The 25,370-nt window shown below is 42.1% G+C and overlaps 2 protein-coding genes across 5 annotated transcripts in view; one reads left to right on the forward strand and one right to left on the reverse strand.

The window, feature by feature from the left end:
• Nucleotides 1-23,663, reverse strand: part of LOC129711241 (ankycorbin-like) — a 43,247-nt gene extending 19,584 nt beyond the window's left edge. For 2 of the 3 annotated variants that reach the window (XM_055658757.1, XM_055658755.1), the window contains exons 1-11: nt 23,511-23,663; nt 20,734-20,826; nt 9,419-9,549; nt 7,940-8,028; nt 7,078-7,142; nt 6,597-6,654; nt 6,159-6,229; nt 3,436-3,542; nt 2,078-2,265; nt 785-816; nt 115-189 (exon numbers count right to left, since the gene is read on the reverse strand). In XM_055658757.1, the coding sequence (XP_055514732.1) occupies nt 115-189; nt 785-816; nt 2,078-2,265; nt 3,436-3,542; nt 6,159-6,229; nt 6,597-6,654; nt 7,078-7,142; nt 7,940-8,028; nt 9,419-9,549; nt 20,734-20,826; nt 23,511-23,642 (1,041 nt within the window). In that variant the 5' untranslated portion in view covers nt 23,643-23,663. Of the gene's footprint in view, nt 1-114; nt 190-784; nt 817-2,077; nt 2,266-3,435; nt 3,543-6,158; nt 6,230-6,596; nt 6,655-7,077; nt 7,143-7,939; nt 8,029-9,418; nt 9,550-13,710; nt 14,904-20,733; nt 20,827-23,510 lie in introns of those variants that run through there. The other variant, XM_055658758.1, reaches the window with a different exon arrangement.
• Nucleotides 1-25,370, forward strand: part of LOC129711242 (elongation factor 2) — a 523,480-nt gene that overhangs the window by 38,637 nt on the left and 459,473 nt on the right. The window lies entirely within an intron of this gene.

The raw sequence follows: 25,370 nt of genomic DNA on the forward strand, positions 1-25,370 counted from the left end.
CACCCTTTAGGTTGGTACATACCATAATTACCAATCCCTCTGCTTCCTGCAACAGACCAAGTGCTGCTTTGCTACAGTTGATGTTGATTACTTACTAGAGTGGATTCCAGTTACCTGAGTAGACGGGGTGCTTGGTGGCAAGGGGGCTTGCCTCTTTCGGGGACTTGTAGTTTTCTCTTTTGCTAAAACCTGTAGAATTTGAGAATTAATCAGATGAAAGAAACCACCAGATAAGTAATATAACCAAATCTTAGGGTTGGAGGAAGATAGTAAGCATAAAGAGTGAAGATAAAGGACATTTATGTGCAGACAGACAGTAATGGTTGAAGCTCAGAGACATACAGCTGATACGAGGGTGGAATGGAATCTGGAGAAAAAGGGGACTCTTTACAAGCATGAGGTGCTGGGAAAAATCCTAGACACTTTCAGTATGGAAATAGTTATGGAGGAGAGGAAAGATTACCCTCCAGCCAATGCTTAGCCCATGTCTGGTCACTTCCACCTTCCCCACCTTGCCACAAGAAAATATTGCAGGAGATGAATGGCACTCTATGACCACGTTGAACAATAAATTCCAACCCTACATTTGAATCTTAGTTGTACATAGAGGCAGCAATCATTCAGTAACTCGGGTTTTTGAGATTAAAGCTGCTTTCTATGGTACTGAAACCTGCACTTCCTTGATTTCATTTTGGGCAGAGGTGGGCAATGTAAAGAGAGCACACCCAGTGTGGTTCTGATCATGCCATGGGATTCATGAAAATCAGAAGCCGAGTTCCTTTACCTGATGTTGCCTCCTCCTCAATTCCGGTTCGGCTAAAACACAAATTAAAAACAGAAATAAGATCCATGCAAGGTGGAAAATTATGCAATATCTCATAATGAATATTACACAGGAACCGTATGGTGGCAATCATTTTCTGCGGCTGGTGCCTTGGATAGTAGGATCCACATACGCCCCACTTATATTTGTATTTCCAAATTATTTATGCCATCACGGCAGGGTAACATATGGACAGAACTTCTTTCCAACATAGCAGCAAAAATATATAATGAAGATGTTTTGATGTTCCCATGGTACATTTTATACTCTACAATTGACTTACCTCTCTATAATCTCTGGTCAGACCTAGACTAATGTTCTCTCTCTCTCCTGGTGCCTAAAGATCTCCATTATCACACATCACTAATCATTCCTGGCATGGATGATGTCTTTATTTGAGCAACACAATAAGTATTTTCATTTCTATCACAATGGGACCATCAGATTTGTTATTCAAGCTCAATGTGATTTACAGTATATCTTTGTGATTGTGAATTAGGTCTTTACACAAATTCTGACCAGTTTCAAATTTAGCTTCAAAGCAGGAAATTTAGCTTTAGCTATAAGGAACCAAAGGAAAACATTTGTAGTGACCATCTCTCCCTTTGAAAGGACAAATTTAATCTGAATAATTTCTCTTGACATCATGCCTCACCATCTCTCCCCACTGTTTCCTCCTCACCTCCACCACCACCCCTCACCTCTCCACAAGACTACCCTGATTGATCACTATGCAACTGCTGGATCACTATGCAAGACTCAGTTGCCACCTTGGTGACTGCATGAAGAAGATGGTGGGAATAAAATAGTCCATGGAATTGCATCCAACACTGAAAAGGGGATGGAAATTGGTGGGAATGGGAGTGGGGTTTGGGTGGCATTGTGGTTGAGCCTAGAAGAAAATGGATGGTTAGACAAAAAACTTTAGCATGTTAAAAGGAAGCCAATATCTCAGCAACGGAATGCAGTTTTTCTAATGCAAATGTAGTCAATAATGAATTGTGTACACAACACAAAAAAAATGCTATTTATGCTTAAAATAGCTTTTAAAAGTTACTGCAGATGTGGAATTGCCCATCCTATCTCCATACCCCATAAGACTCGTGTATTGGATCAACTCATTGACTGTTAAATATATCCATTTGGAATGAGGAATGGAGGTGGAAGAAACTTATTCTGTAGCAATTGGAGGAGAAAATGAAGGGAACCTTTTTGAAGAGGAAAGGGTACTGTGCCTGAGAGAACACGGCCTACCATTATTCCAGTAGTTCCTGTGAAGTGCAGCATGAAGGAGTTGCAGGATTTCTGGATTTCCAGTCACCATACTGTAGTGTACAGCATCATGACCCAACGCATCCACTAGGCTGACATTAGCTCCACTCCTGACAAGAACATTGACCGTCTCCACACTGTTGTTTTCGCAGGCTAGCATCAAAGCTGTTCTGCGTTTAGAAAAGACAAGAGAAAATGAGCCTCATTGTTGGCAGTGAGAAAACCCTAAATATCATCCTGCATGGTATTTGAAGGAATATTCTCCTCAAGGTTCAAGATGTTAATGGTCATACATTTTCATGCTTGCATTTCTGTTGCTTCACCAAATCATGTGATGGTTTAGTCCTGCCATCATAAAGAATGAAGAAAGGATTTTCTGAAACATAATGCAGTTCATATGAGTTTATAACGAGTTATTCTAGGACAAACCCGTCTTATTCTATTGAACAATAATATGAAAGACAAGCACTGCAATAGATGGGGCAACTTCAGAAGTTCACTGCAGGAACAATGCCTCAGTTACAGAGCTGTCGATATTTGGACAGACTCATGAGTCAGATAGCAATGCGAACTGGGCAGATTTCCTTCAAGAAATAATAGAGTTTGATTCAATTGAGACTGTCGATAGTCACCAACATTTGCTATCTTGATTCTGAATTTAGGCAGGTTCAGAGCCTGCCAGTACTAGTGACATAGCTCTCCATGAGACACTAAAGAGAGGGAAGAATGTGGAATGAGAAAAAACATACTTGTTTGAAATGCACATTTTCTTGTCCTGTTTCAAGAGAAGCCCCACTCGTCACTGTCACTGCCTGCTTCAATCCAATTTATCCATAAAAGTACCAGAATGGCTCTTTTAGTAACTAAACAAAAATTAGGTGAGATTTATCTCACAAGACCTTGATTTTTAAATGTTCATACTTGTATTTAAAACTTCATTGCTCCCTCAGACTGTTTCCTATGACAAAATCATCACTCCTGCAGGACTAATTTGGATGGATCCACCATTTTCTTCAATCCGCTATCAGTAGCAATGCCTTCAGCTGCCTTGGTTCTTCACTACACTTCTCCTCAAAGCTCATTTTTTGCACCCTTGTGATTTGAAAAATAATTAAGCTACACTGCCATGAAGCCCCTTGAGTCCATTTTATAATGTGAAAAAAACAAGATTTTAAAAGTTGGTTTTGGTGACTGCAATAATAGTACCAGTTGCAGAGAGTTACCGCATGTCCTGAGAACATAACGCGTTATTGATGCAATGTTTTACTTCCTTTCTACTTACCACACTCTGCTCCCCTGCCTGTTGGCATACAGTTTCTGAGGTGACACACACAACTCACCTTCCCTGCTTGTCCCTGCTGTTGACATCTCCACCTCTCATTATCAGACATCTGCACATCTCGTAGTTGCTCATCTGTGCAGCCAGCACCAATGGAGTGCAGCCATCCTGCAGTGATGGAAAAGGGGTGAGAAAGTATACAACACCTATCATCAAATACTCTCCCCATGTTCCCGATAGGCTCCCATTCAGAGGCGATAGATCTGAATGCCAGTAATACCCTTGAGCTGGTAGACGCCAGCGACTGAGATCTTGCTCACGCAACTTTAACTCCAAAGACACAGCTGGTAGAGCTGTTGCTTCACAATTCCAACCACCTAGATTTCATCCTGACCCCCAGTGCTGTCTATGTGGTGTTTGCACATTCTCCCTGAGAATGCGTGGGTCTTTCTGGCTGCTCCAATTTCCTCCACATCCTAAAGATATGTGGAATGGTAATTTAGTTGGTACTGTAAATTGCCCTTAGTGTGTCTGTGATTGAAAATAGAACATAGAACAGTACAGAAAAGGGCCTTTCAGCACACAATGTCTCTACCAAACACAATGCCAAATTAAACTAATTAGTTAGTGGCACTAACGTCTGTGGTGATGAAGTGCTTTGAGAGGTTGGTTATGGTGCACATCAACTCCTACCTCGACAAGAACCTTGACCAACTACAGTTCGCATACCGCCACAACAGGTCAATGGTAGATGCAATTTTACTGGCTCTCCACTCCGCACTGGACCACTTGGACAATAAAAACACCTACATCAGGCTGTTGTTTATAGACTACAGCTCGGCATTTAATACCATCATCCCTTCCAAGCTGGTTACCAAGCTCACGGAACTGGGCCTCTGCGCATCCCTCTGCAATTGGACTCTCGACTTCCTCATCCACAGACCACAGTCTGTTCGAATTGGAGGAACCACTTCATCCTCAGTAACAATTAGTACGGGAGCACCTCAAGGCTGTGTGCTCAGCCCCCTGCTCACTCTATACCCATGACTGCGTAGCCAGTCATAGTGCGAACTCCATCATCAAGTTCGCTGATGACACCACTATGGCTGGATGAATCACAGGTGGGGATGAGTCAGTGTATAGAAGTGAGATTGACCGACTGACCAAATGGTGCCAGCACAACAACCTGGCTCTCGACATCAGTAAGACCAAGGAACTGGTTGTGGACTTTAGTAGGGGAAGGATGAGGACCCACAATCCTGTTTATATCAATGGGACGATGGTGGAGAAGGTCAATAACTTCAAATTCCTTCAATATATCAGAAGATCTTTCCTGGACCCAGCACACCGATGCAATTGAAAAGAAGGCACATCAGCGACTCTACTTCCTGAGAAAATTACAGAGATTCAGCATGTCGAAAATAATTCTCCTAAACTTCTACAGGTGCATGGTAGAGAGCATTCTGCCTGGTTCGGCAACTTGAACGTCCACAAGCGAAAAAGACTACAAAAAGTTGTGACCACTGCCCAGTCCATCCTGGCTTTGACCTCCCCACCGGCAAAGGGATCTATCTTAGTCGCTGCCTCAAAAAGGCAGCCAAAATCATCAAGGTCCCGCACCATCCTGGCCACATACTTATATCACCACTGCCATCAGGAAGAAGGTACAGGAGCCTGAAGACTGTAACGTCCAGGTTCAGGAACAGCTTCTTCCCCACAGCCATCAGGCTATTAAACACAACAAATAAGCTTTGAGCTCTGAACTGCAAAAGACTATTATTATTTGTTATTTGCACTACATTTGTTATTTATTTAGCTTTTTTCTTTTTTCCCCCATTATATACAATGTTTACATATTCTGTTGTGCTGCAGCAAGTAAGAAAGACATATGACAATAAAACACTCTTGACTCTTTTGACTCTTGCTTGAAATCCATATCCCTCCATTCCCTGCATATCCACAGCTCCCTGAAAGTGGCAACACAAGTGAGTAGGGTGACAGGACTCTTAGGAGAATTAACGTACAGAGGAAACTTGGGATGCAAGTCCATAGCTCCCTGAAAAATGGCAACACAAGTAAGTAGGATGGTAAGGAAGGCATACAGCATGATTGCCTTCGTTGGTCAGGGCATTGAATATAAAAGTTAAAAGCTATGTTGCTGCTTTATAAACTTTTGGTTAGGCCATGTTTAGAGCACGATGTGCAATCTCGGTTGTCCCATTACAATGCTTAATGGGCAATAATGGACATTTAGACGTGCACCCAGATGGGATCAGTTTAAATTGGCAACATAGTCAGCACAGACATCATGGGTCGAAGGATTATTCTTGTGCTATATTGTTCTATGTTCTATATTTTTACCTTCCTGTTATGTCGGGAAGTACAATTTTTTGAAAGCCCCACAATCTCCCAAAGGATGTGATTGGAAAAGGAGTTGTCAAAGTGGAGCAATTAGTCGCAATTCTTGGAAGAATCTAAATGAAAGCCTGCCAGGTCCTCTGCGTTTGGGCGCCCTTGTAATGCATTCAGCGGACTATCTGGGAAGTGGGCTTCATTTTTTGATCAGGACCCCTCATTGCCAAGACCTGGTCAGCTCTTCTATTTACTGTGGAAGCCTCTATATTGTTCATATTACATTCCTCTCTACACTATTTCTTGCACACAGATTCAAGTATTTAATTCCTCCCGGAACCATTTAAAAATGCGCAACAAACCAAACTAAGTTCAGCTTCACATTGTGTCTTTCAATAAACCTGCAAAGAGTAGGATAGAAATATTACTTACATCATCATAAACATTTATAGGGCCCTTGAAATCACACAGGGTCTGAACACAGGAAAAATTTCCACTTAGAGCTGCAAAAAAAGAGAAAAATTATGCAATATGCAAATGCACAAGTTAAACTTAACATTAAAGGTACACAACATTTTGTGTGTACCTTCGATTTTCCAGCATCTGCAGTTCCTTCTTAAACTTAACATTAACATGAACTATGTATAGGAAGGAGTTGCAGATGCCGAGAGTATGAGTCGAGGGCAAACTCGCCAGAACACGCGGATTAGGTCGGCCAAATGGGACAGGCCCTTTAGTTAGGTTGAGTGTTTTCTGAAGAGTCCCCAAACCTGTCGCATGGTCACTGCACCATGCTGTCATTCCATAGGTTCATTGTCAACACCACACGTCAGGCAGAAGGAAGAGATGGCAACTTTGAGAAACACTGACCTGCATAATGTAGTGCAATCCTGCCCATACAGTCAACTGCATTTACTGGGCATTTTTCCTAAAGAAAGAAAGAAAGATTTAGATTTATGGTTTTCCAGCCAATTAAGCATTTCTGACATTTTGCCATTGCTGTGCTGCAGAGAAAATCCCTTTATTCTCCGCGTTTCTTCCTCCTCTTTGTCCTTAAAACAAGCCACTATACTAAATATTCTCAACTCACACAAAAAAATGATCAACCTGAAATGTTAAGTTTGTTTCTCTCTCCATTGATACTCCTCGACCCGATGAATATTACCTACATTGTCTTTCTTATTAATTTAAGTGTTAACAATGGGCTCAGCCTAATGCCCCCTGCTGATTTCCAATCCTTCTTGATCCACCTGAAACATGTGAAGTATTGCCAGCAGGGATTTGCAAGCTGGTTGTGGTGTTTACCTGGGAGCTCCTGAACAGCATAAAGATTATCACAGGATAACCATACCTGTAGAAGTCTCTTCACACACTGATGGTGCCCGTGTTTTGTTGCCAAATGTAAAGCATTCATTCCTAGGTTGCAATCAGACACACACGTCAGATAATTCTTGTTCCCAAAAAACAATAACAACGGAAATATATGGGATTCCATTCATCCAGTATGATATTTTCATACACTACTAAACATGCAATAAATTCCTGAGTGCCATTTCAACACAGTCATTAATCTGTTTATTCAACACAATTCTTTAAGACCATAACAACCTGCTGAGGCGAAATAATTTCCTTTGATGCCTTTGTATTTATCTTAAATCTGGGTTCTTTTGCTACTGACCTTCCTGTCAGTACAAGTACTCTCTCATTAAAAAAAAACTTCCCATAATTAAAAAAAAAAATTCAATAAATTGTCATTGACTCATCGATGCTCTATGGATCATGAATATGGTTTGGTTGTATTACTATATCCTTAGCTCAGAATGCCGACACCAAAAGTGCTCCTGACTCATAAAACCAAGCTCTGAGGCTGGGTGCAAGCTTGGATCTCCTCAGACTTTCGTCCTCAGCAAATCGTCAGTTTTTGCAATTGAAAACACGGACTCCTTATTGTTTAGCCAAACTGCTGCTTAGGATTTCAGTGGGTACCTGATGTTCACATATACTGTAAAGTGCAAAAGCACCAAGCAATAGTCAGAACTAAGGAAGAATTAATAATGGCTCTTTCTATGTTAACACAAAGACTTAGTGAACTGAATTTCCACCAGGAATCTCCTGATCATCCACTAAAACTAGTGCAATGCCCTCCGAGACCTATAGCCCCATTCTGCTGGAAAACGGTCTTCCCTTAGAATGCAAGGCTATGACAGGTATACCTGAGCCATCCAGTGCAGTGACATCCACTCCATGGGCCAAGAAAACTTCCAGACAATCCACATGACCCTTTATTGCAGCCAGGTGATATCTGAGGGGCAAATGGACACAGCTCTTGAATTAATGGTGGAGGAACAGAGTACAGCAGCATGCTAATCATTTATTAAAAACAACTGGTTGGGCCACAACTATGTTCAGTTCTGATTAACATACTTCAAATAATCCATGGGGAAATTTCAGAGGAAATTGGCCAACTTGGTACCATGATGACATCTTTAGCCATGTGATGAGACTGGGGAGCTGGGATTAGGCTCTTTAGGGATAAGGAAGCCTCTAATAGTCTTCAGGATTATGAGGGATATTGATTGGGCAAATATTGTAATTAAGATGTAAATTAAACTAAATTTTGGATGCGATGTACGACACAGCCGTCATTATATTGCAAGTATAATGCAAATGTTTGTTGTGAACTTCTTCTCCACTGTTTCCACTGGCAGGAGCCTGGAGATTAGAGGTTAAATGGTAAAAAGTATGAGTGGCAATTGACGAGAAGTATTTTACTGTGGTGAATTCCTGTAATTTAGAATACATCATCTCAGAGGTTGGTACAAATAGATTTAATGGTAACTTACAAAAGAATAATGAGATTGGGAAAGAGTAGGAAAGTGGGACTAATTAGAGCCGGCATTATTGATGAATGGGCATCTCGTATGCTGCTTGATTCAAAAAAGTGCTTGGGATTGCTTGGATCAAAGGGTTACAGTTGGCAACGGCTTGACTTTGAGTAACTTACAAAACAAACCAAGTGGAGATCACCACTTGGAATCTTACACAGCAGTATTGCAATGCGTAATGCTGGTCTTCAGCTTGTACGAAAATCTAAAATATCTTAGAAACATATGTTTTATTTTAACTATGCAAACTTATTTTATTAACTTATTTGAATATTTGTCAAGCATGCTCCTATCTTTCCCTGCTTTCCTGTGAATTGCACGAGCAATTGCAATTCTATGTAGACTGCTTCCTTATGTAAATGTGACAGTGATTGAATATTGATGATTATCAAAGTCGAACAAGAAATAAATGGGCTAATTACATTTAGGGAAATGACAAACTATTAAACATTTATCTCAGAATCATTTTCTTGCACATGCTATGGATTTTCAGACCATTGCTAGAGTTTCCAAATACATCTTTGACAGGTGTTCGGTGTTGGCGTCAAAAGAGTGTTCATTTTTAATAATAAAGGCTTCATGACCTGTAATGTTAACTCTGTTTCTCCCCCCATCCTTGGTATCTGCAACATTATATGTTCTTGATGAGAATGAAATTGGTAAGTTCAGTTTCTTTTCCTAATAGTGATAGCAAAAAGCTTGCTACCCACCCAACACCTGTTGCCCTATTTTGTTCAACTGAATGCATAATAATTATCCTACAGTTTTAAAATATGTCTCTCCAAATGCAGGAAGTTTCAAACTCACGCTGACTGTCCCTCAATGTCGAGCTTTGTCGTGAGCAGGGTCCTTTTATTGAGGAGCGAGGCCACTTTCTCTGCATCGCAGGCCGCCACGGCCTGTAGTAGTTTCTCATCATATTTACTCCAGTCCTGGCTCTGAAAAGACAAGAGGCCCATTAAATGAACACTTGAATATATATATTACCTTGTACAACATCAAACATTCCAGAGCACTTTAGAAACTTATTTGCTCCTGTAATTCAGGAATTGCAGCAGCACATTTGTGTATAATAATTTTCCACACAGAAGATCCTGATCCTGAAACAGATCCTGACACCCCAAGAGAAGAATGCAGCTAATTAACCCAGGACTAACATAGAACTTATTCCATAGTTCTATCCAGCATGTTTCTGCATTGGTTAGTTCTCATAACTCAGAATGTAGAACTTGCAACCACAGCAGGGTGTAACAAATGGCAATGCTAATTTAGCCCCCACATCTAATATATTATTATTTCTGGGTACCTGACTATTGTATGGATGACTTAGACAGGATACCGAAAAATCCTCAGAGGGCAGTGGCACTGCGGTAGAGTTGCTACCTTACAGTGCCAGAGACCCGGGTTCGATCCTGATTACGGGTGCTGTCTGTGCGGAGTTTGTACGTTCTCCCTGTGACTGCATGGGTTGTCTCCGAGTGCTCTGGTTTCTTTCCCATGCAGGTTTGTAGGTTAATTGGCTTCCGTAAATTGAAAATTGTCCCCAGTGTTTAGGACTAGTATTAGTATACGGTGTGATCGCTAGTCGGTACAGACTCGCTGGTCCAAAGGGCCTGTTTCTGCACTGTATCTCTAAAGTACAGTCAAGAGTAAAGAAAATGTAAATATTATACCTGAAAGGGGGACCTCAGTTATATAGAGATCCTGGAAAAGATGGGATAGTTCTTAAAGCAGAGAAGATGAAGGGGAGTAAAAATAAAAAATGCTGGAAACATTCTGTAGGTTGGGCAGCATCTGTGTAAAGAATTCTGATGACGGATCTTCAGCCTGAAACATTTTTCTCTTACCAAAGATGCTGTCCCATCTGCTGAAAGTTTTTTCTTTCATTCCTATTTTTTTTTCGGTCAGACTCTCATCATCTGCAATTTTCATTTCAAGACGAAGTCGAGATTGGAAAGAGGTGTTCACTGCAATCAGGGGTAGGTCATTCCATATTTTTAATTTATCTTTTAACAGTGCCAATTTCCTGCACTACTACCATATCCCTTGATTCTTTTAAGATTCAATAAAAATCTATGAACTTCTTTTCTGATTATAATCTGCCCTGCTCTGGGTTATGGAATTCAAAAGATTCACTACCTGTGTAATGAAATGTCTTCTTCTCTCTGTGCTGAATAGTCATCTGTAACTAGGAGATACTCCAACTCAGAATCTACAATGTTTACTCCCCTAAAGAATACTCCATGTGTCCATGCTTTTGGTGTCCATGACTTCATGTAAGAGATCACTGAACGTCTTGCAGCAATGGATCCAGATATTCAGTGCTGGCAAGAGGGCTTTCAAAAGTGAGATGGCAAGAGTACATGGGGAGCATGTTCCTGTTAGGATGAAGGACAAGGCTGGCAAGTTTAGGCAACCTTCGTTGACGAGAAATATTGAGGCTCTGGTCAAGAAAGAAGAGGTATACGTCAGATGTAGGCAGTGAGGATCAAGCGAATTTCTCTGCGAGTATAATAAGTGTCGGAGTAAGCTTAAGATAGTAGTCAGGATGGCAACAAGAGGACAGTAAATGGAGCAGGTAGGCAAGGTAAAGGGAAATCCAAATAAATGATACAGGTATGTTAAGAGTAAAAGTGTGGCTTTGGAGAAAATACGTCCTTAGAAATCAGCATGGCCATTTTTATGGAACTGCAAGCGATGGAAGAGATATTAAATTAATACTTATTGCTCGTTTTTACTGACGAGAAGATCCCAAGGAATCGAGGCATAGGAGCGTGATGTCTCAGATCATATTCAAATTACCAAAGTGGAAGTTTAGGTAGTTTTAAAGCAAATTAAGATGGATAAATCCTGAAGGGCAGACCAAAATCATCTTCATATATTGTGGGAAGTTAGGGATGAAATTACAAAGGCCCTTGAAGAGATATTTGCATCATTGCTAGCCACAGGTGAAATTGCATAAGACTGAGGATGATTAACATTGTATCATTTATTAAGAAGGACAGCAAGGACAAGCCAGGAACCCATTGGTCGGTGAGCCCGACATCAGTGGTGGGTAAATTGTTGGAGGAGATTCTGAGGGACAGGATTTACCAGCAATTGGAAAGCCATATAGTAATTAGTGATAGTCTTTGTGGCTTTGAGCATGGGAAATAGTGTCTTACAAATCATTTTTGAAGGGGTCACAAAGAAGATTGATGAGGGCAATGCAGTGGATGTTGCCAAAGTGGACTTTAACAAGGCTTTTGGCAAGGTCCCACATTGTGGGGTTGTTTTTAAGATTAGATCGCGTGGAATCCAAGGCAATTTAGCCAATTAGATTCAAAACTGACTTGGAGGAAGGAATCAAAGAGTAATTGTGGAGGAGGAACTGCAGATGCTGGTTTATACCAAAGATAGACATAAATTGCTGGAGTAGCTCAGCGGATCAGGCAGCATCTCTGAAGAAAAGGAATAGGTGACGTTTCAGGTCGGAACCGTTCTTCAGACTGTGATGTTTCGGGTCGGAAACCTTCTTCTGTCCAACCCAAAATGTCACCTATTCCTTTTCTCCAGAGATGCAGCCGGACCCACTGAGTTACTCCAGCATGTTGTGTCTATCTTCGGAAATTGTGAAGAGTTGTTTTTTTGATTGGAAGTAAGATTATCTAAGTTTGCAACCAGATCTAGATCACTTGGGAAGAAGGTAAACCAAGGAATGGCAAATGGAATTTAATGCTGATGAATGTGAGGTTCTGCACTGTCAAAGCAAGGCTGGATTAACACAGTAAATGGTTCAATACAGGACATTGTTAGAGTGACCTGGGGGTACACGTGCATGGTTCTCTAAAAGTAAGGCAGACAATGTGGTGAAGAAGGTGTTTAGCACGCTTGCCTTCATGGAAAGCGAATTGAGTATAAAAGTTGGGACATCATCATGCAGTTGCACAAGTCATTGGTGAGATCACACTTGGAGAACTGTATGCAGTTCTGGTCGCCCCACTGCATGGGGTTAGGAGGGAGAGATAGATCAGCCATGATTTAATGGCGGAGTAGACTTGATGGGCCAAATGGCCTAATTCTACTCCTATATCTTATGACTTTATGACCTCATGCAGGAACCCAGTCACTAAATTGGAAAGATTGCAGAAGAGATTCACCAGGAGGTTATCTGGGCTTGCAAGCTTGAATTATAGGGAGCGGTTGGATGGACAGGGGATTTTCTTCTTTAGAGCGCAGCAATGACCTTATTGAAGTGCCTAAAAACATGAGTAACATGAATAAAGTGAACACACACAATCCTTTTCCAGGGTAGAAGATTCTGAATTGCAAGGGCATAGCTTTAAATGAGAGGAGAGCGATTTGAGGGGGACCTTTGGGGAGACCTATCTACTTTGAGGATATTCTGCATCTGAAGTGACTGGTCAGAATAAGCTGTAGAACCAGACAGAGTTATGAGTTAAAAAAAACACTTGGACAGAAATATGGATGGGAAGAGTTTAGAGGCTTATGGACTAAGTACAAGCAAATGGTTCCACCCAAATATGCCAACTTGGTTGGCACGGATGATTTGGGCTGTCAGGCCTGTATCTGTGCTGTACAGCTCTGCGACTCTATTCTGCATCACCTAGTGCAATCTGACCAAAATCCTCGGTTATCTCAGGGAAGAATTTGGCAGTTAATACTTGTACATTAAAGGATTTACTCCTCAAAAGGCTAGTATTATACTTTACTTGTTTTACATATAAAAAATAATTCCACCACGGAATAAAAGCTCATTATTAATAGCATTTGTACTCTACATATCATATACTGGAGATTATTTGTTCTCTGGCTATCCCCACTCTCAGCATCCACTCATCCCCTAGAACCCCAGGTAAAAGTCACACCTTGTACAAAATTGAATACACATTCAGCAGAACAAAGCTGAGCTTTAAAGGCAATGGCTTGGATTAATGCAGTGCAGCATCCGTGCTCTGTACACAGGTATGGCTGCATGCAGCAAGGGGAATGTGGAGGATGAATATATATACATATATATACACATATTACATATGTATATATATATATAAAAGAGAGAGAGAGAGAGAATGAGAGAGAGAGTGAGAAAGCAAACATACTGACAGAGAGGCAGCACAGAGACAGATGCGTTTCATAACCAATCGCAGACACTTGACTGCCATGCAGCTTCAGTGGATGTTGCCCCCACAGCCTTCCTCAGATAGCGTTCGGCTGCTGCTCCTCTTCCCCAGCTAGAGTCAGTCCTGCAGCACAGCCGAGGCTCTCCTTCACGAATGTCCATGCCTCCATTTCCCCAGCACTGCAAGCACACTGCAGTTTACTGCAGAATCTGGTCTCTAATCTATTCCGTCCGCAAGCTGGGAGATCACAGCTAGCTTGCAGGATAGCATACAACGTCGCAGGACGAGCTATCCTGTGTCTGGCTCCTAACAGCAGCTTGCGATTCTCAGGGTCATCAATCAACCACTCTGCATTTAAATACAGCGCCAGAAATTTATGCAGAGCTGCAATCAGCAGTCAATAAACGGCCGTCAGCTTGCCTGCCTGCTTGCTCACAGGACAGTTGGTAGTTGCAGGGCGTCACTCTGACTTTACACCTCTCACACGTAAACCTTGTGTGATTTATGTAATCAGTTTGTCACCTAGATACAGAGAACAGTGTAGCATAGGAACTGGCCCTTCAGACCATCGTGTCCATGCCAAACATAACGAGAAATTAAACTAATCTCTGCTGAATGTTTGAATGCACAGCCAGACTCCAGGCATGTCAGGTCTTCCTGCAGCCACAGGATGAATCCAATTCCATCAGCTAACACCTTGGATGAGAGACCTATAAATCTCTCCCGCCCTTGTGCTCCCCAAACCTACATCCGAGACACCTCACAAGCTCTTCACCACTTCAAAAACTTCCAATTCTTTGGCCCCCCCATCACTTCATCTTTACCATGGATGTCCAGTCCCTTGTACACAAAAACTCAGCGGGTGCAGCAGCATCTATGGATTGAAGGAAATAGGCAACGTTTCGGACCGAAACCTTTCTTCAGACTTCACCCTTAATACATCCATTCCCCATCCGGAATGCCTCCAGGTCCACCATTTCTTCCTAGAACAGAGACCCAAACAGTTCCCCTCAACTAACATTCTCCTTCACCTGGCTGCACTTTTTCAAATTTCTTTTGATTCCTCTCACTTTCTTCCCGTCAAATGTATAGTCATGGGTACTCGCACGGGCCCCAGCAATGCCTGCCTTTTCGATTGCTACATTGAATACACCGAGTTACAAATGTACCCCAGCACCATTCTCCAACTCGTTCTCTGCTACATCAATGACTGCTTTGAGGATGTCTCCTGCACCATGCGCAACTCTATCTCTATGCTCCCCTCTACTCCATCTTTGAGGAAGGTCCCCCTAGTCCTCACCTTTCAGCTAATCCTCCGTCAAACACCCCCCATATTGTCCCCCGGGCACTTTCCCTTTGCAACCGCAAGAGATGCAACACTTGTCCCTTTACCTCCCCCATCTCTTTTACTCCCCTCGTCCGCTGCTCTAGATGTCAGCAGATCTATATAGGTGAGACCAAGCGGAGGTTGGGCGATACTCCATTCAACTCCCCCTCCCACTCCCGCCTCCGACCTCTCTGTCTGAAGAGCAGGGTCCCAAGCTAAAAATTCATGTCCTTCTATTTCCTCTCATAGATGCTGCTTGGCCTGCTGAGTCCTTCGGCATTTTGGCTTTTGCTCAAGTTTCCATCATCTACGGTCATTTATGTCTCCATCAGTCAGGAAAATCTAGTAGGATTCCCAACACGCCCTTCCAGCAGCCCAAGTCAGCAAGGCACTCAGTCTGACACGGGAGGTGCAGAGAGAGGGCTAATGGGATTGCTTGCTTGGGAGTTTATCAAATACATATTTTGAAAACATTCCCTTTCAATACAGAGGTAATAAATGACACCATGTTTCAAACAAGGCATCGCCAGAGCTATCATGCCCAGAATTATTCAGAGAAACACAGTGTAACATTTTTCATTCCAAATTCATTGAAACAATAGACAGCAACAGCCCAACTAACAATATGCACAAAGTCCTTTTTTTAATTTCACCAGGCTGCTGATTCATTACTTCCCAATCTACACTGGCAGCCAAGGTTTATTTACCCTCACCCATTACTCACTGCCATCATGTTATGGTCAGGTGCCTACCATTATCAGACAGGCTCTTTTGAGGGCTCCCTCTCGTTCATGATGGCAGCATCTCGACAATAAGAAAAGCACAGAAAACAAATGCGAGCGAGTCACAAAACATTGGTGACGGCTAAACTGGTTTCCAAACCTCTCCCTGGAATCTTTGTTCTATTATTGCACGATCCAATCCAACTACCACCTCCCCCAACCCACACCTTCAGCTCTCTGGCGAAGAATACTGCTCTAATTTTAGGATAGCTTATTTTCAGTTCCTCCTCCATCTCTCACTCTATAGTTGGAAGATTTCAAAATGTCAGCAAATGTGGGGGAAAAAAAGTAAATTACCTGCATAAGATCAATTGCAAATTATAAACTCATCATTTATTCAATATTTCTGAAATGCGTGTCAAAACCAAGGATAAAATGCCACCATCTCTTTTAACTGACCCATCTCCCTCTATCTGCCCACTTTGAGGAGATTTTTCCCTGGTTAAAAGTAATCTGCCTCAGTGGAGCACGTCATTTCAGTGTGAGTGGGCTTAAGGAACTTAAGAAGTTACTTACCATGGCAGTCAGAACTATGTTCCTTTCATGTCCAGCAAAGCAAGGGTGAGCACACAGTTTACAGTAAGAGATTGAAAATAGATGTCCCCCACTATCACACAGTTCTACACTAGTCAGCTGCCGGTTGGGCTGGATTCAGTCTGTTCAATTTTTTAACATTATACTGAACATCCTGAAAAAGAGAAGTAGATTCTTGCTCCGCTCCAGCTAGTTTGTTCTCACAGGTAATTGAACATCACTATTCAAAGAGGCAGACTTTTCACAAGGAGTTTTCTTTCAAAGTTCCCCTATTGTTTGGAGAGGGGGAACCAAGGTGTCACCTGTGTAATGATGTAATACCGGATTAGGAGCTGCCTATTCCGCCCCTCAAATGCAATGCATTATTCATTTAGATCCACAGTTCTCAACCTCTTTGAATGAGATCTCCACTTGTTTACACATCAGTGATCCCCTCCCTAGCAAAAATATAACCACCAGATAACGTCACAGCCTGCACCTTTTAAGAAGCTGGGCCAATCCCAACAAACTGCTGGAGTAATTTAGCAGGACAGGCAGCATCTCTGGAGAGAAGGAATGAGTGAACTATCGAGTCCAGACCTTTCTTCAGAGTGAAAGTCAGGGGAAAGGGAAATGAAAGACATAGACAGTGATGTAGAGAGATATAGAACAAGTGAATGAAAGATATGCAAAGTTGATAGCCCTATTACTGGGGCCTAGATAGACACAAAGTGCTGGAGTAACTCAACGGGTCAGGCAGCATCTCAGGGGAAAATGTATAGGTGACGCTTTGAGTCCGGTCCCTTCTTTAGACTGAAGAAGGGTCCCAACCGGAAACGTCACCTTGCCATTTTCTCCAGAAAAGCTGCCTGACCTGCTAAGATACTTCAGCACTATGTGTCTATGTTTCGTGTAAACCAGCATCTGCAGTTCCTGGTTATTTCTATTGCTGGGGCATGCCATGCAAATGTTTATCTATTTTCGCATTTTAGTTTAGTTTAAATTAGAGATACAGCATGGACACAGGCCCTTCAGTCCGCAACTATCAGCAATCCCTGAACACCAGCACTATCCTGCACAAACTAGGGACAATTTACAATTTTTACTGAGCCAATTAACCTACAAACCTGTGCGTCTTCGAAGTGTCGGAGGAAACTGGAGCACCCGGAGAAAACCCACACGGTCACGGGGAAAATGTACAAACTCCGTACAGACAGCACCTGTAGTCAGGTTTAAACCTGGGTCTCTGCCGCTGTGCCACCGACTTTCTTAGATAGCTTTGATATTATTAAATCCTCACAAATCCATTGACAGAAAAGTGAAAACAAGCGATACTACAAATGCTGGAATCTGGAGCAAATAAAATGTGCTGCTGCTGGAACTCAGTGGGTTGAGAAGCACACGTGCATGTAAAGGGATGGTCAATGATTCGGGTTGAGACCATGTATCAGGGTCTTACTATCAACCATGTGAACAAACTGGCACTGAAAGATTGTCTGTGGAGATGGAGGACTTTTTTGAAATATACAATGTGTGTTGTGTATGAACACCAATTGTGAGAGGGAACAGGGAGTTCAGATTTAATGTGCACCATTGTTCCTGTGTAGTAAACATGTTACACAGCGCATACATCAAATGCCATATATTTTTCTCCATTATTTATCCTTTCCTCTCCAACTCCACCCCATTGCCAAACACATTTCCATAGAGAAAGGACAGGAATTATAGCCATTGCACTCCCTTCCACTCAACCTCACCTCCAAAGACCAAGCAACCATCATGTATCCATGCTTGAACTACACCCACAGCAGACAACAGATTACATTCAACCAACCTCAAATTTCCACTTCTAATGGAGATTAATAATTAGGAAACTTGCATATTTGACTTCTTAAATATAGGTAAGGTACCCCAGATCTCAGGAAACCTGCCAACAACAGGAAGGTGAGAAAAGCAGTGTAGCAACACTGACCTTCCTTCCTTGATACTTTGCTTCTCTTCCCATGATTTGTTCTTAACCCAAAGGTTACTGATTCTGCAACAGCCCCACCATCAGCTGGTTGCGATTTCTCTTTGGCTGCTTCTTCTCCAATCCCACAATAATTTTGCCCTTCTGCGTTCTCTGCTCTGCAGCAGAGGTTTTCCATCACACACCTTCATTCCCAACTGCTAGCCAAACCAAAAGGGGGAAAAGGATAGGCAACCAAGCCCTCATTCTGATGGGCAGCTTTGCATGTAGCAGCATCAAGCTGTGTGTAAAGCCAGGGTATAAAACTGTACGTGTCTCCACATATCGGTTCAACCCATGCCTGGTGTTGCGAAAGATGCCCCTGGCCTTGTTGCTGCACAACGTTCTCTGGTGTCCTGTACCTTCTTGTACGATTCATTCAAAGCTCTGCTCACTCTTCCCAATTCCAGCCGACATTGGGCTCAAAAGCCACATAAAACCAACAACAAACAGATAATGGTGATCGCTGGGATCAGTAAATCCATCTCACTCCTTCTGGTAACCCCACATAGCCAGCAGCTTTCAGACAACAGCCGAAAAATGTAAGAGCATCTATGGGCTGTTCCTATCATTAACACTATTAATCTAGTGCTTTTCCTGTAAGGGTGAGGAACCGTTTTCAGTTACAATTAGAAAGTAAACAGAGTTTGGAAGAAACTAAGCTGCTGAATAACCTAGTGGTGAGTTGAAGTGGAAGCATAATTGAAACTGAAAAGCAATGGAAGGCAATGAATTATTAATTATGAGCATTGAGTCATTCACAAAATTCTTCCAGTCATCACATTACCATTGAGACTGAGAAACCAAATTACATTCCTACCTGAGCCCTGCCGAGGGATGATTTGTATTGTGTGCTCTGAGTAGAGTATAAGTGATGCTACCTGATATGAAGAGATAGCAAACTTCCTCCTTTGATGGCCATTAATGCTCTATATATGCCAATGAGACTCTTAAGGTTGAAGTTAAACCCTCCATATTTGTGTAAGATTAATAACACTAGGGCAGGAGGCCATTTTGGTACCAAATACAAACAAATTATAGAATGGGAACAGGGCACGGTAGATACTGGTTTACAAAAAAGGATGCAAAATGCTGGAGTAACTCTGCAGGTCACACAGCATCCCTAGAGAACACGGATAGGTGACATTTCAGGTTGGGACCCTTCAGGTGACATTTCAGGTTGGGAACCTTCAATCTAAAACAGCTACTCCAATTGTTATTTGCCCCACCTACTTTCATTATTATAGTAAAACCGTTCTTGTCCAATTTTATAAGACCCCTCCAATCCTGACTTTACATCCTAATCCTACCATCAGAACCATCTAACCCCAATCCCACACCTGATGCCTCCTTGCCCTGATCCTACAGTCAGAAACCTCCCTTCCTAGAATCACTGAAATAATAAAGAAACCAATGCCAAGGTCCTCTCCTTGGGCAATTTCCCACGCATTGAGGTCCTAATTACACTCAGATAGCTCTGTTGGGCAGGTTGCACCATTCACAAGCCCAAGACCAGAATCCCAAGACAGACACTCCAAAAGAAGCTTGATCGTGATAAGTGATTACCTGATGGACAGAGGAAAACATTTAAGGATGACTCAAGTCTCTTTGAAAAAGTGCAATGTCCCCACAGAGCCTTGGAAGTGCCTGGACAATAATCTCTCAAAGTGGAGAAGGAGCACTTGGGATGGCATTCAGAACTTGAAGTTCATGCATCAGGAATACATAGGAGTCCCATTTATATGACATAAAACACCAACTCCCAAGTTATCTGCACACCTGCTTCACCATGCATTTGTCACAGCCCGAGAATCTACTTCCCATAGGTGTGCACTTAGCGAATCTCATCTGAAGCTTTAGATGGACTAATGATGTGGAAGTCACAGATTAGTAAGGCGGGATGGGGATATTGCACAGGAAATCAGCAAGTTTCCCATTTCTGATTTTCATGGACCCAAGTAATCTATGCTTGGGTATCTGGTAAGGACTGGATAAACCCCTAAAGATGTCATTCACAGTTAACGAGCCCACCAACAGGGCATATAGGGTACAAAGTGAAAGGTTAGCTGGTATCAGTGTCTTTAGTGTATAACTAGTGAATATTGGAAAGGGATGAAAATACTATTAATCGGAAAACAATTTACTCTATCAACATTAGATTTCCAGCTAACCTCTGGTGAAGGTGAGAAAGTAAAAATTAAAATACATTCATTTATTCATAAAAAGGCAGCAGACAGTAAGCTGGTGTCATCAGGGCAGCTTATGTTCCCTCTGCAGTTTCTATGGAAGCGGTTTAAAGTGTCACATTTAACCCTCTTTCAATTTGCATCTTCTGTATCAACAGATGGTGAGCTGAGGAAATAAACACTCACCTCACTTTTCTTGAATTTCGCTTTTAAACTTTTCATTTTTTTGAGTGTTTTAGTCCAACTCCTGCCTCTCTTTGGGATATTACGAGCTGGAAACTGTGGAAAATAAAACATACATCAGTAACCCAGCTGGTCAGAGATCAGAAGCTGTACAGATTGCATTTCAATAACAGTTGAACGCAAATTCCATGTCCTTGTTTAAATGGACAGTGATTACTTTAATGTACATGGTAGGAGTGGTCAATCACCCCATTAATATATGTGAGGGATTAGTTATTTTATAATCACATTAATGTGCAGGAGGCACAAATAACTCTAATATACATACAGAATCAATTTGTCTGCAATATACACATGGAATTTATTGGTCATTTTCTATTCTTTATTTTCAATACTGCATAAATATGTTCTAATATACATTAAGATATAAGCTACTTAGCATTGCTTGTAACATTAATAAGGGTATGTGCTCATCCCAAGAAGACACATGAGCCAGAGTGATTGCTATTAATTGATGCAGTGGTTCTTATTAATGCAATGAGTGTAGATGTTCGGATTAACTGCAATGTCATCCACATTCACTCTCTCCACAGTTGAATGGCTTGCTGACACTCACTGCATGCCACAGTTGTGTAACCTCCCAAAATGTACTGCCCTCTGAGTTTGGATACGATGCCTAAAAATAATTGCTTAATCTCAACTAATAGCCACTCAGGAAAATTGATTGGCATGATGCCCACTACTCATACTTAATCTCACGTGGGCTGTTTCTGCTGCTACACTTACTTCCATTGGCTTTGAATTGGCACTCAAAGCAAGGCCCTACTGCTACATCTGCCAACCTCAACTAGGCCACAAGCATTGCCCTAGAAACACAATAGGCATTCTTATTCAAGACCTTGCAGCATTTTAATAGTTTAATATAGGCTAGTTGGATATTGTATTAAATCTACTAGTTTTCTGTAGTAACAAAATCAGAAAATGCTGGAAGCACCCAGCTGGTCCGGAAGCATCTGTGAAAGGAGAAACAGAGTTAATTTTTCCATGTCAAATACCCTTTGTCAGGTCAGAGCTGAATTTCTTCAAGGTTGGTTTTCAAGGTTTCTAAGATGATTGGAATTCATTGGGAGTCATTGCAACCTGTGAAACAGTAATGTCCTAGCGCCGGGGAATTCTTACGGAGACGCGGTGTCCGGGACTTGCAGTGAAGCCGCGATAGAGAGTTCCTCTCTCCCCATCCCTCTCCCCATCTCTCCCCATCCCTCTTCCCGCCGCCTCGCCTTTACCCACAGCCAGGTGTCGCTCGGTAGAAAGGAACTGCAAATGCTGGTTTACACCGAAGGTAGACACAATGTGCTGGAGTAACTCAGCAGGATAGGTAGCATCTTTGGGGAAAAGGAAAAGGTGACATTTCGGGTCGAGACCCTTCTCCGGAGATGTTGCCTGACCCGCTGAGTTATTGCAGCATTTTGTGTGTACCCGCGTTGATGACTGATGCTCAGCTTTCGCCAGCACCGAGGGGGTTAACCGACAGCCACTGGATAAAGCGAGAGGTGCAGCTGACGTTCCCCGGCCCGTCGGGGAACTGGTTCCTCGGCAGTTGGAGCAGAATTGAGCTGGAGTTAGCCCTTTTTCCCTGCACTGTCTGTAAGCCTGGGGTCGCCACTGCTCCGGGCCGGTGTCCCATCAGTCCACAGTCACCCCAGACATCTCCGGCCGCCCTCAGACAGGGATGGGACACTCGGGAGGGGACGGCGACGATAGTGAGACTCAGCTCACAAATCTGCCTCCTGAGGTTATGTAAGCGAGGGGTGCATGGTTCGCCCCTGTATAATAACCCTGTATAACCCGGGAGGGCAGCCCGAGTGAGAATGGAACCCAAACACCCAGGCCGAGAGGGACTGGACCGTGATTCATTTGATTGTCACTGCTGAGATTTCTGCATGAACCAGTGGAGAAGGGAGAACTAGTGTCGCCAACTCCAGTAGCAATTCAACAGCGCTTGCAGCGCCGGATACCTGGTTCAATCCAGACTACGGATGAAACGCAGATCTGTATACACGCAGCAATTCAGCTGCCGAGAATATTTATTTCCAGTGACCCATGACCTGCGCATGCACAGTCAGAATACTGAACTCGCTTATTAGATTCCAGTTCGCATCACCATGTCAAAATAAGGAAAAACAGACTTTGAAAGCATTGTATTTACATAGCATCAGTCAATAATTCACTTCACTTTTTGAAATTTGGAAACATAACAATTTGTGCACAGACAGCTCCCATAAAACAGCAATGTGTTAATTAGCCAGTAATCTGTTTAGATAATGCTATTTGTTCGTCAGATCTCCAATGTTAATATCTCTGCTGATCTTCAAAATAGTCCACTGGGATCTTTTTTGTCTATACGAGAGAATAGACGTGGCCTCACTTCATCTGAAAATGACCCTTGACAAATTCTGCATTAAAGTGTCAGCCTTGTTTTTTGTACTCAGTTCCCTGGAATGTGATAATCTTCTGACAGTGCTATTCCTGAGCCACAGTTTAGTTTAGATTCCAGCATCAACTCATAACAATAATTTTTAATTACACACATCATCTCTGAAATTTGAGATGCAAGACATTGGATTAAAAAAAATCCCAATTCAAATAATATCACCAAAGCAAATTTAATTGCTTCAGGCTATGGAAGCGTGCCAATATCTTTTTCACAAATTTCCTAAACAGCCAATTATTCTTATTGGCACTGAATAGCTACTGGCAATATTGCAGGTAACTCCTACCTGTAGTCCAATACGCAATGCCTCCTTTATGAAACTTGATAACAGCTGGCATTTGTATGACTTCCTCAACAAGGGTGCATCTTTTAACTGTTGTATTTTGTCTGTATGCTGTGGAACTGCAACTGTGAGCATGTTGCTTCATGTCGCTTCATGTAGCCTGATACCCCCCCGATTGAATGACAAATAAAGGACCAATGAAGAGCAACTGTTTGCACTCTAAATATGGCTGTGTGAACCAATGAACTGAAGCTGTGGGTGAGCTCAACAACAAGGAGCCTAGAGTTACATTGCTTTGCTCCAGCCCTGGGAAACAATGGAAATCAATTTATACATTCACAAGCAACAGGTTCTGGATTCCAAAACAGCCATAGCAAAGTTCAACTACCACTTTCTGGATTAATTTGATAACAATTTTCAGCAACTTCCATGACATTAAATCACCTCATCTCTACAACCTCTTTCAGTGCTAAACCATAAAACATTTCTTCCTTCCATTTCAGGCATAACCCCCTTTCACTCATTCCACCCTCACCCGCCTATCCTTTCCGTTAAAATATTTAATAAAACTTTTTATCCAAGGTTCAAGTCGCCTAATACATAATCACCTAAGTTATTAATCTCAGATATAAAATAAGAACACCTCTACAACCCACCTTGCACCCATGGCATAATTTCACTTTGCTGGTGGACTTGCAGATTAATTATATAATAATTTGGACGGGGCATCTTGGCTGCCATGGACAAGTTGGGCTGAAGGGCCAAGTTTCATTGCTGTAGGACAGCAAGACTCAATTTTATTAAAGATGCCTGCTTGTGAATCCTGGGCAAGTTTTCCACATACACCAATTTGTATTGTTGTTATGTTCTCTAAATCCCATAATTCAGAGAACTTTTACCAGTGCTCTTCATTATGAAGAGCACTGGTAAAAGTTCTCTGAATTATACAATTAGACGCATAGAAAACTCTTCAGCCTAACTTGCCCATGCCGACCAACATGCCGCATCTTCACTAGTCCCACCTGCCCATGTTTAACCCATATTCCAATCATTTTTTCCTATCCATGTACTGTACCTGTTCAAAAGTGTGTCAAATGTTGTTATTGTCCTGCCTCAACTACTTCCTCCGGCAGCTCATTCCATATACGGCATTTACCAGCCTGTGTGAAAAAGCTGACCCTCGGGTTCCTATTAAATCTTTCCTCTCTCACCTTAAATCTATATCATCTGCTTCTGGGTAAAATACTGTGTGCACTCACCATACCTATTTCCCCTCATGATGTTATACACCTTCTATAAGATCACCTAGCCTGCCTAACCTCTCCCTAAAGCTCAGGCCCTCTAAAACTGGCAATATTCTTGTAAATCTTGTTCAAGAAGGAACTGCTTGTTCAAGAAGGAACTGCAGATCTGGAAAATCAAAGGTACACAAAAATGCTGGAGAAACTCAGCGGGTGCAGCAGCATCTATGGAGCGAAGGAAATAGGTGACGTTTCGGGCCAAAACCCTTCTTCAGACTGATTCTTGTAAATCTTCCCAGCTTCACATCGTGCCCATAGCAGGGTGACCAAAATTGAGCACAATACTGCAAATGCAGCCTCACCAACACTGCTTACACCGTCCCCTCATCCTTTAACATCTTGCTTGGATTCATGTATAATCAAGCTTTAATCCAATTGTACATGTTTCTGCACTCAATTCACTTTATATCAAGCCACTGAAACAACTTGGAATATTATTCTACAATTGATATACTATTTGACAGATTTACAGAAGCTTTAGTCCCCATTTAGAACTATTCAATAAACTCAGAAAAAAAGTATTCAAAACACTTTATTTGCTTGTAAAATACATTTCTTTAAA

Source organism: Leucoraja erinacea, chromosome 29, assembly GCF_028641065.1.
Source record: "Leucoraja erinacea ecotype New England chromosome 29, Leri_hhj_1, whole genome shotgun sequence".
NCBI lineage: Eukaryota > Metazoa > Chordata > Chondrichthyes > Rajiformes > Rajidae > Leucoraja > Leucoraja erinaceus.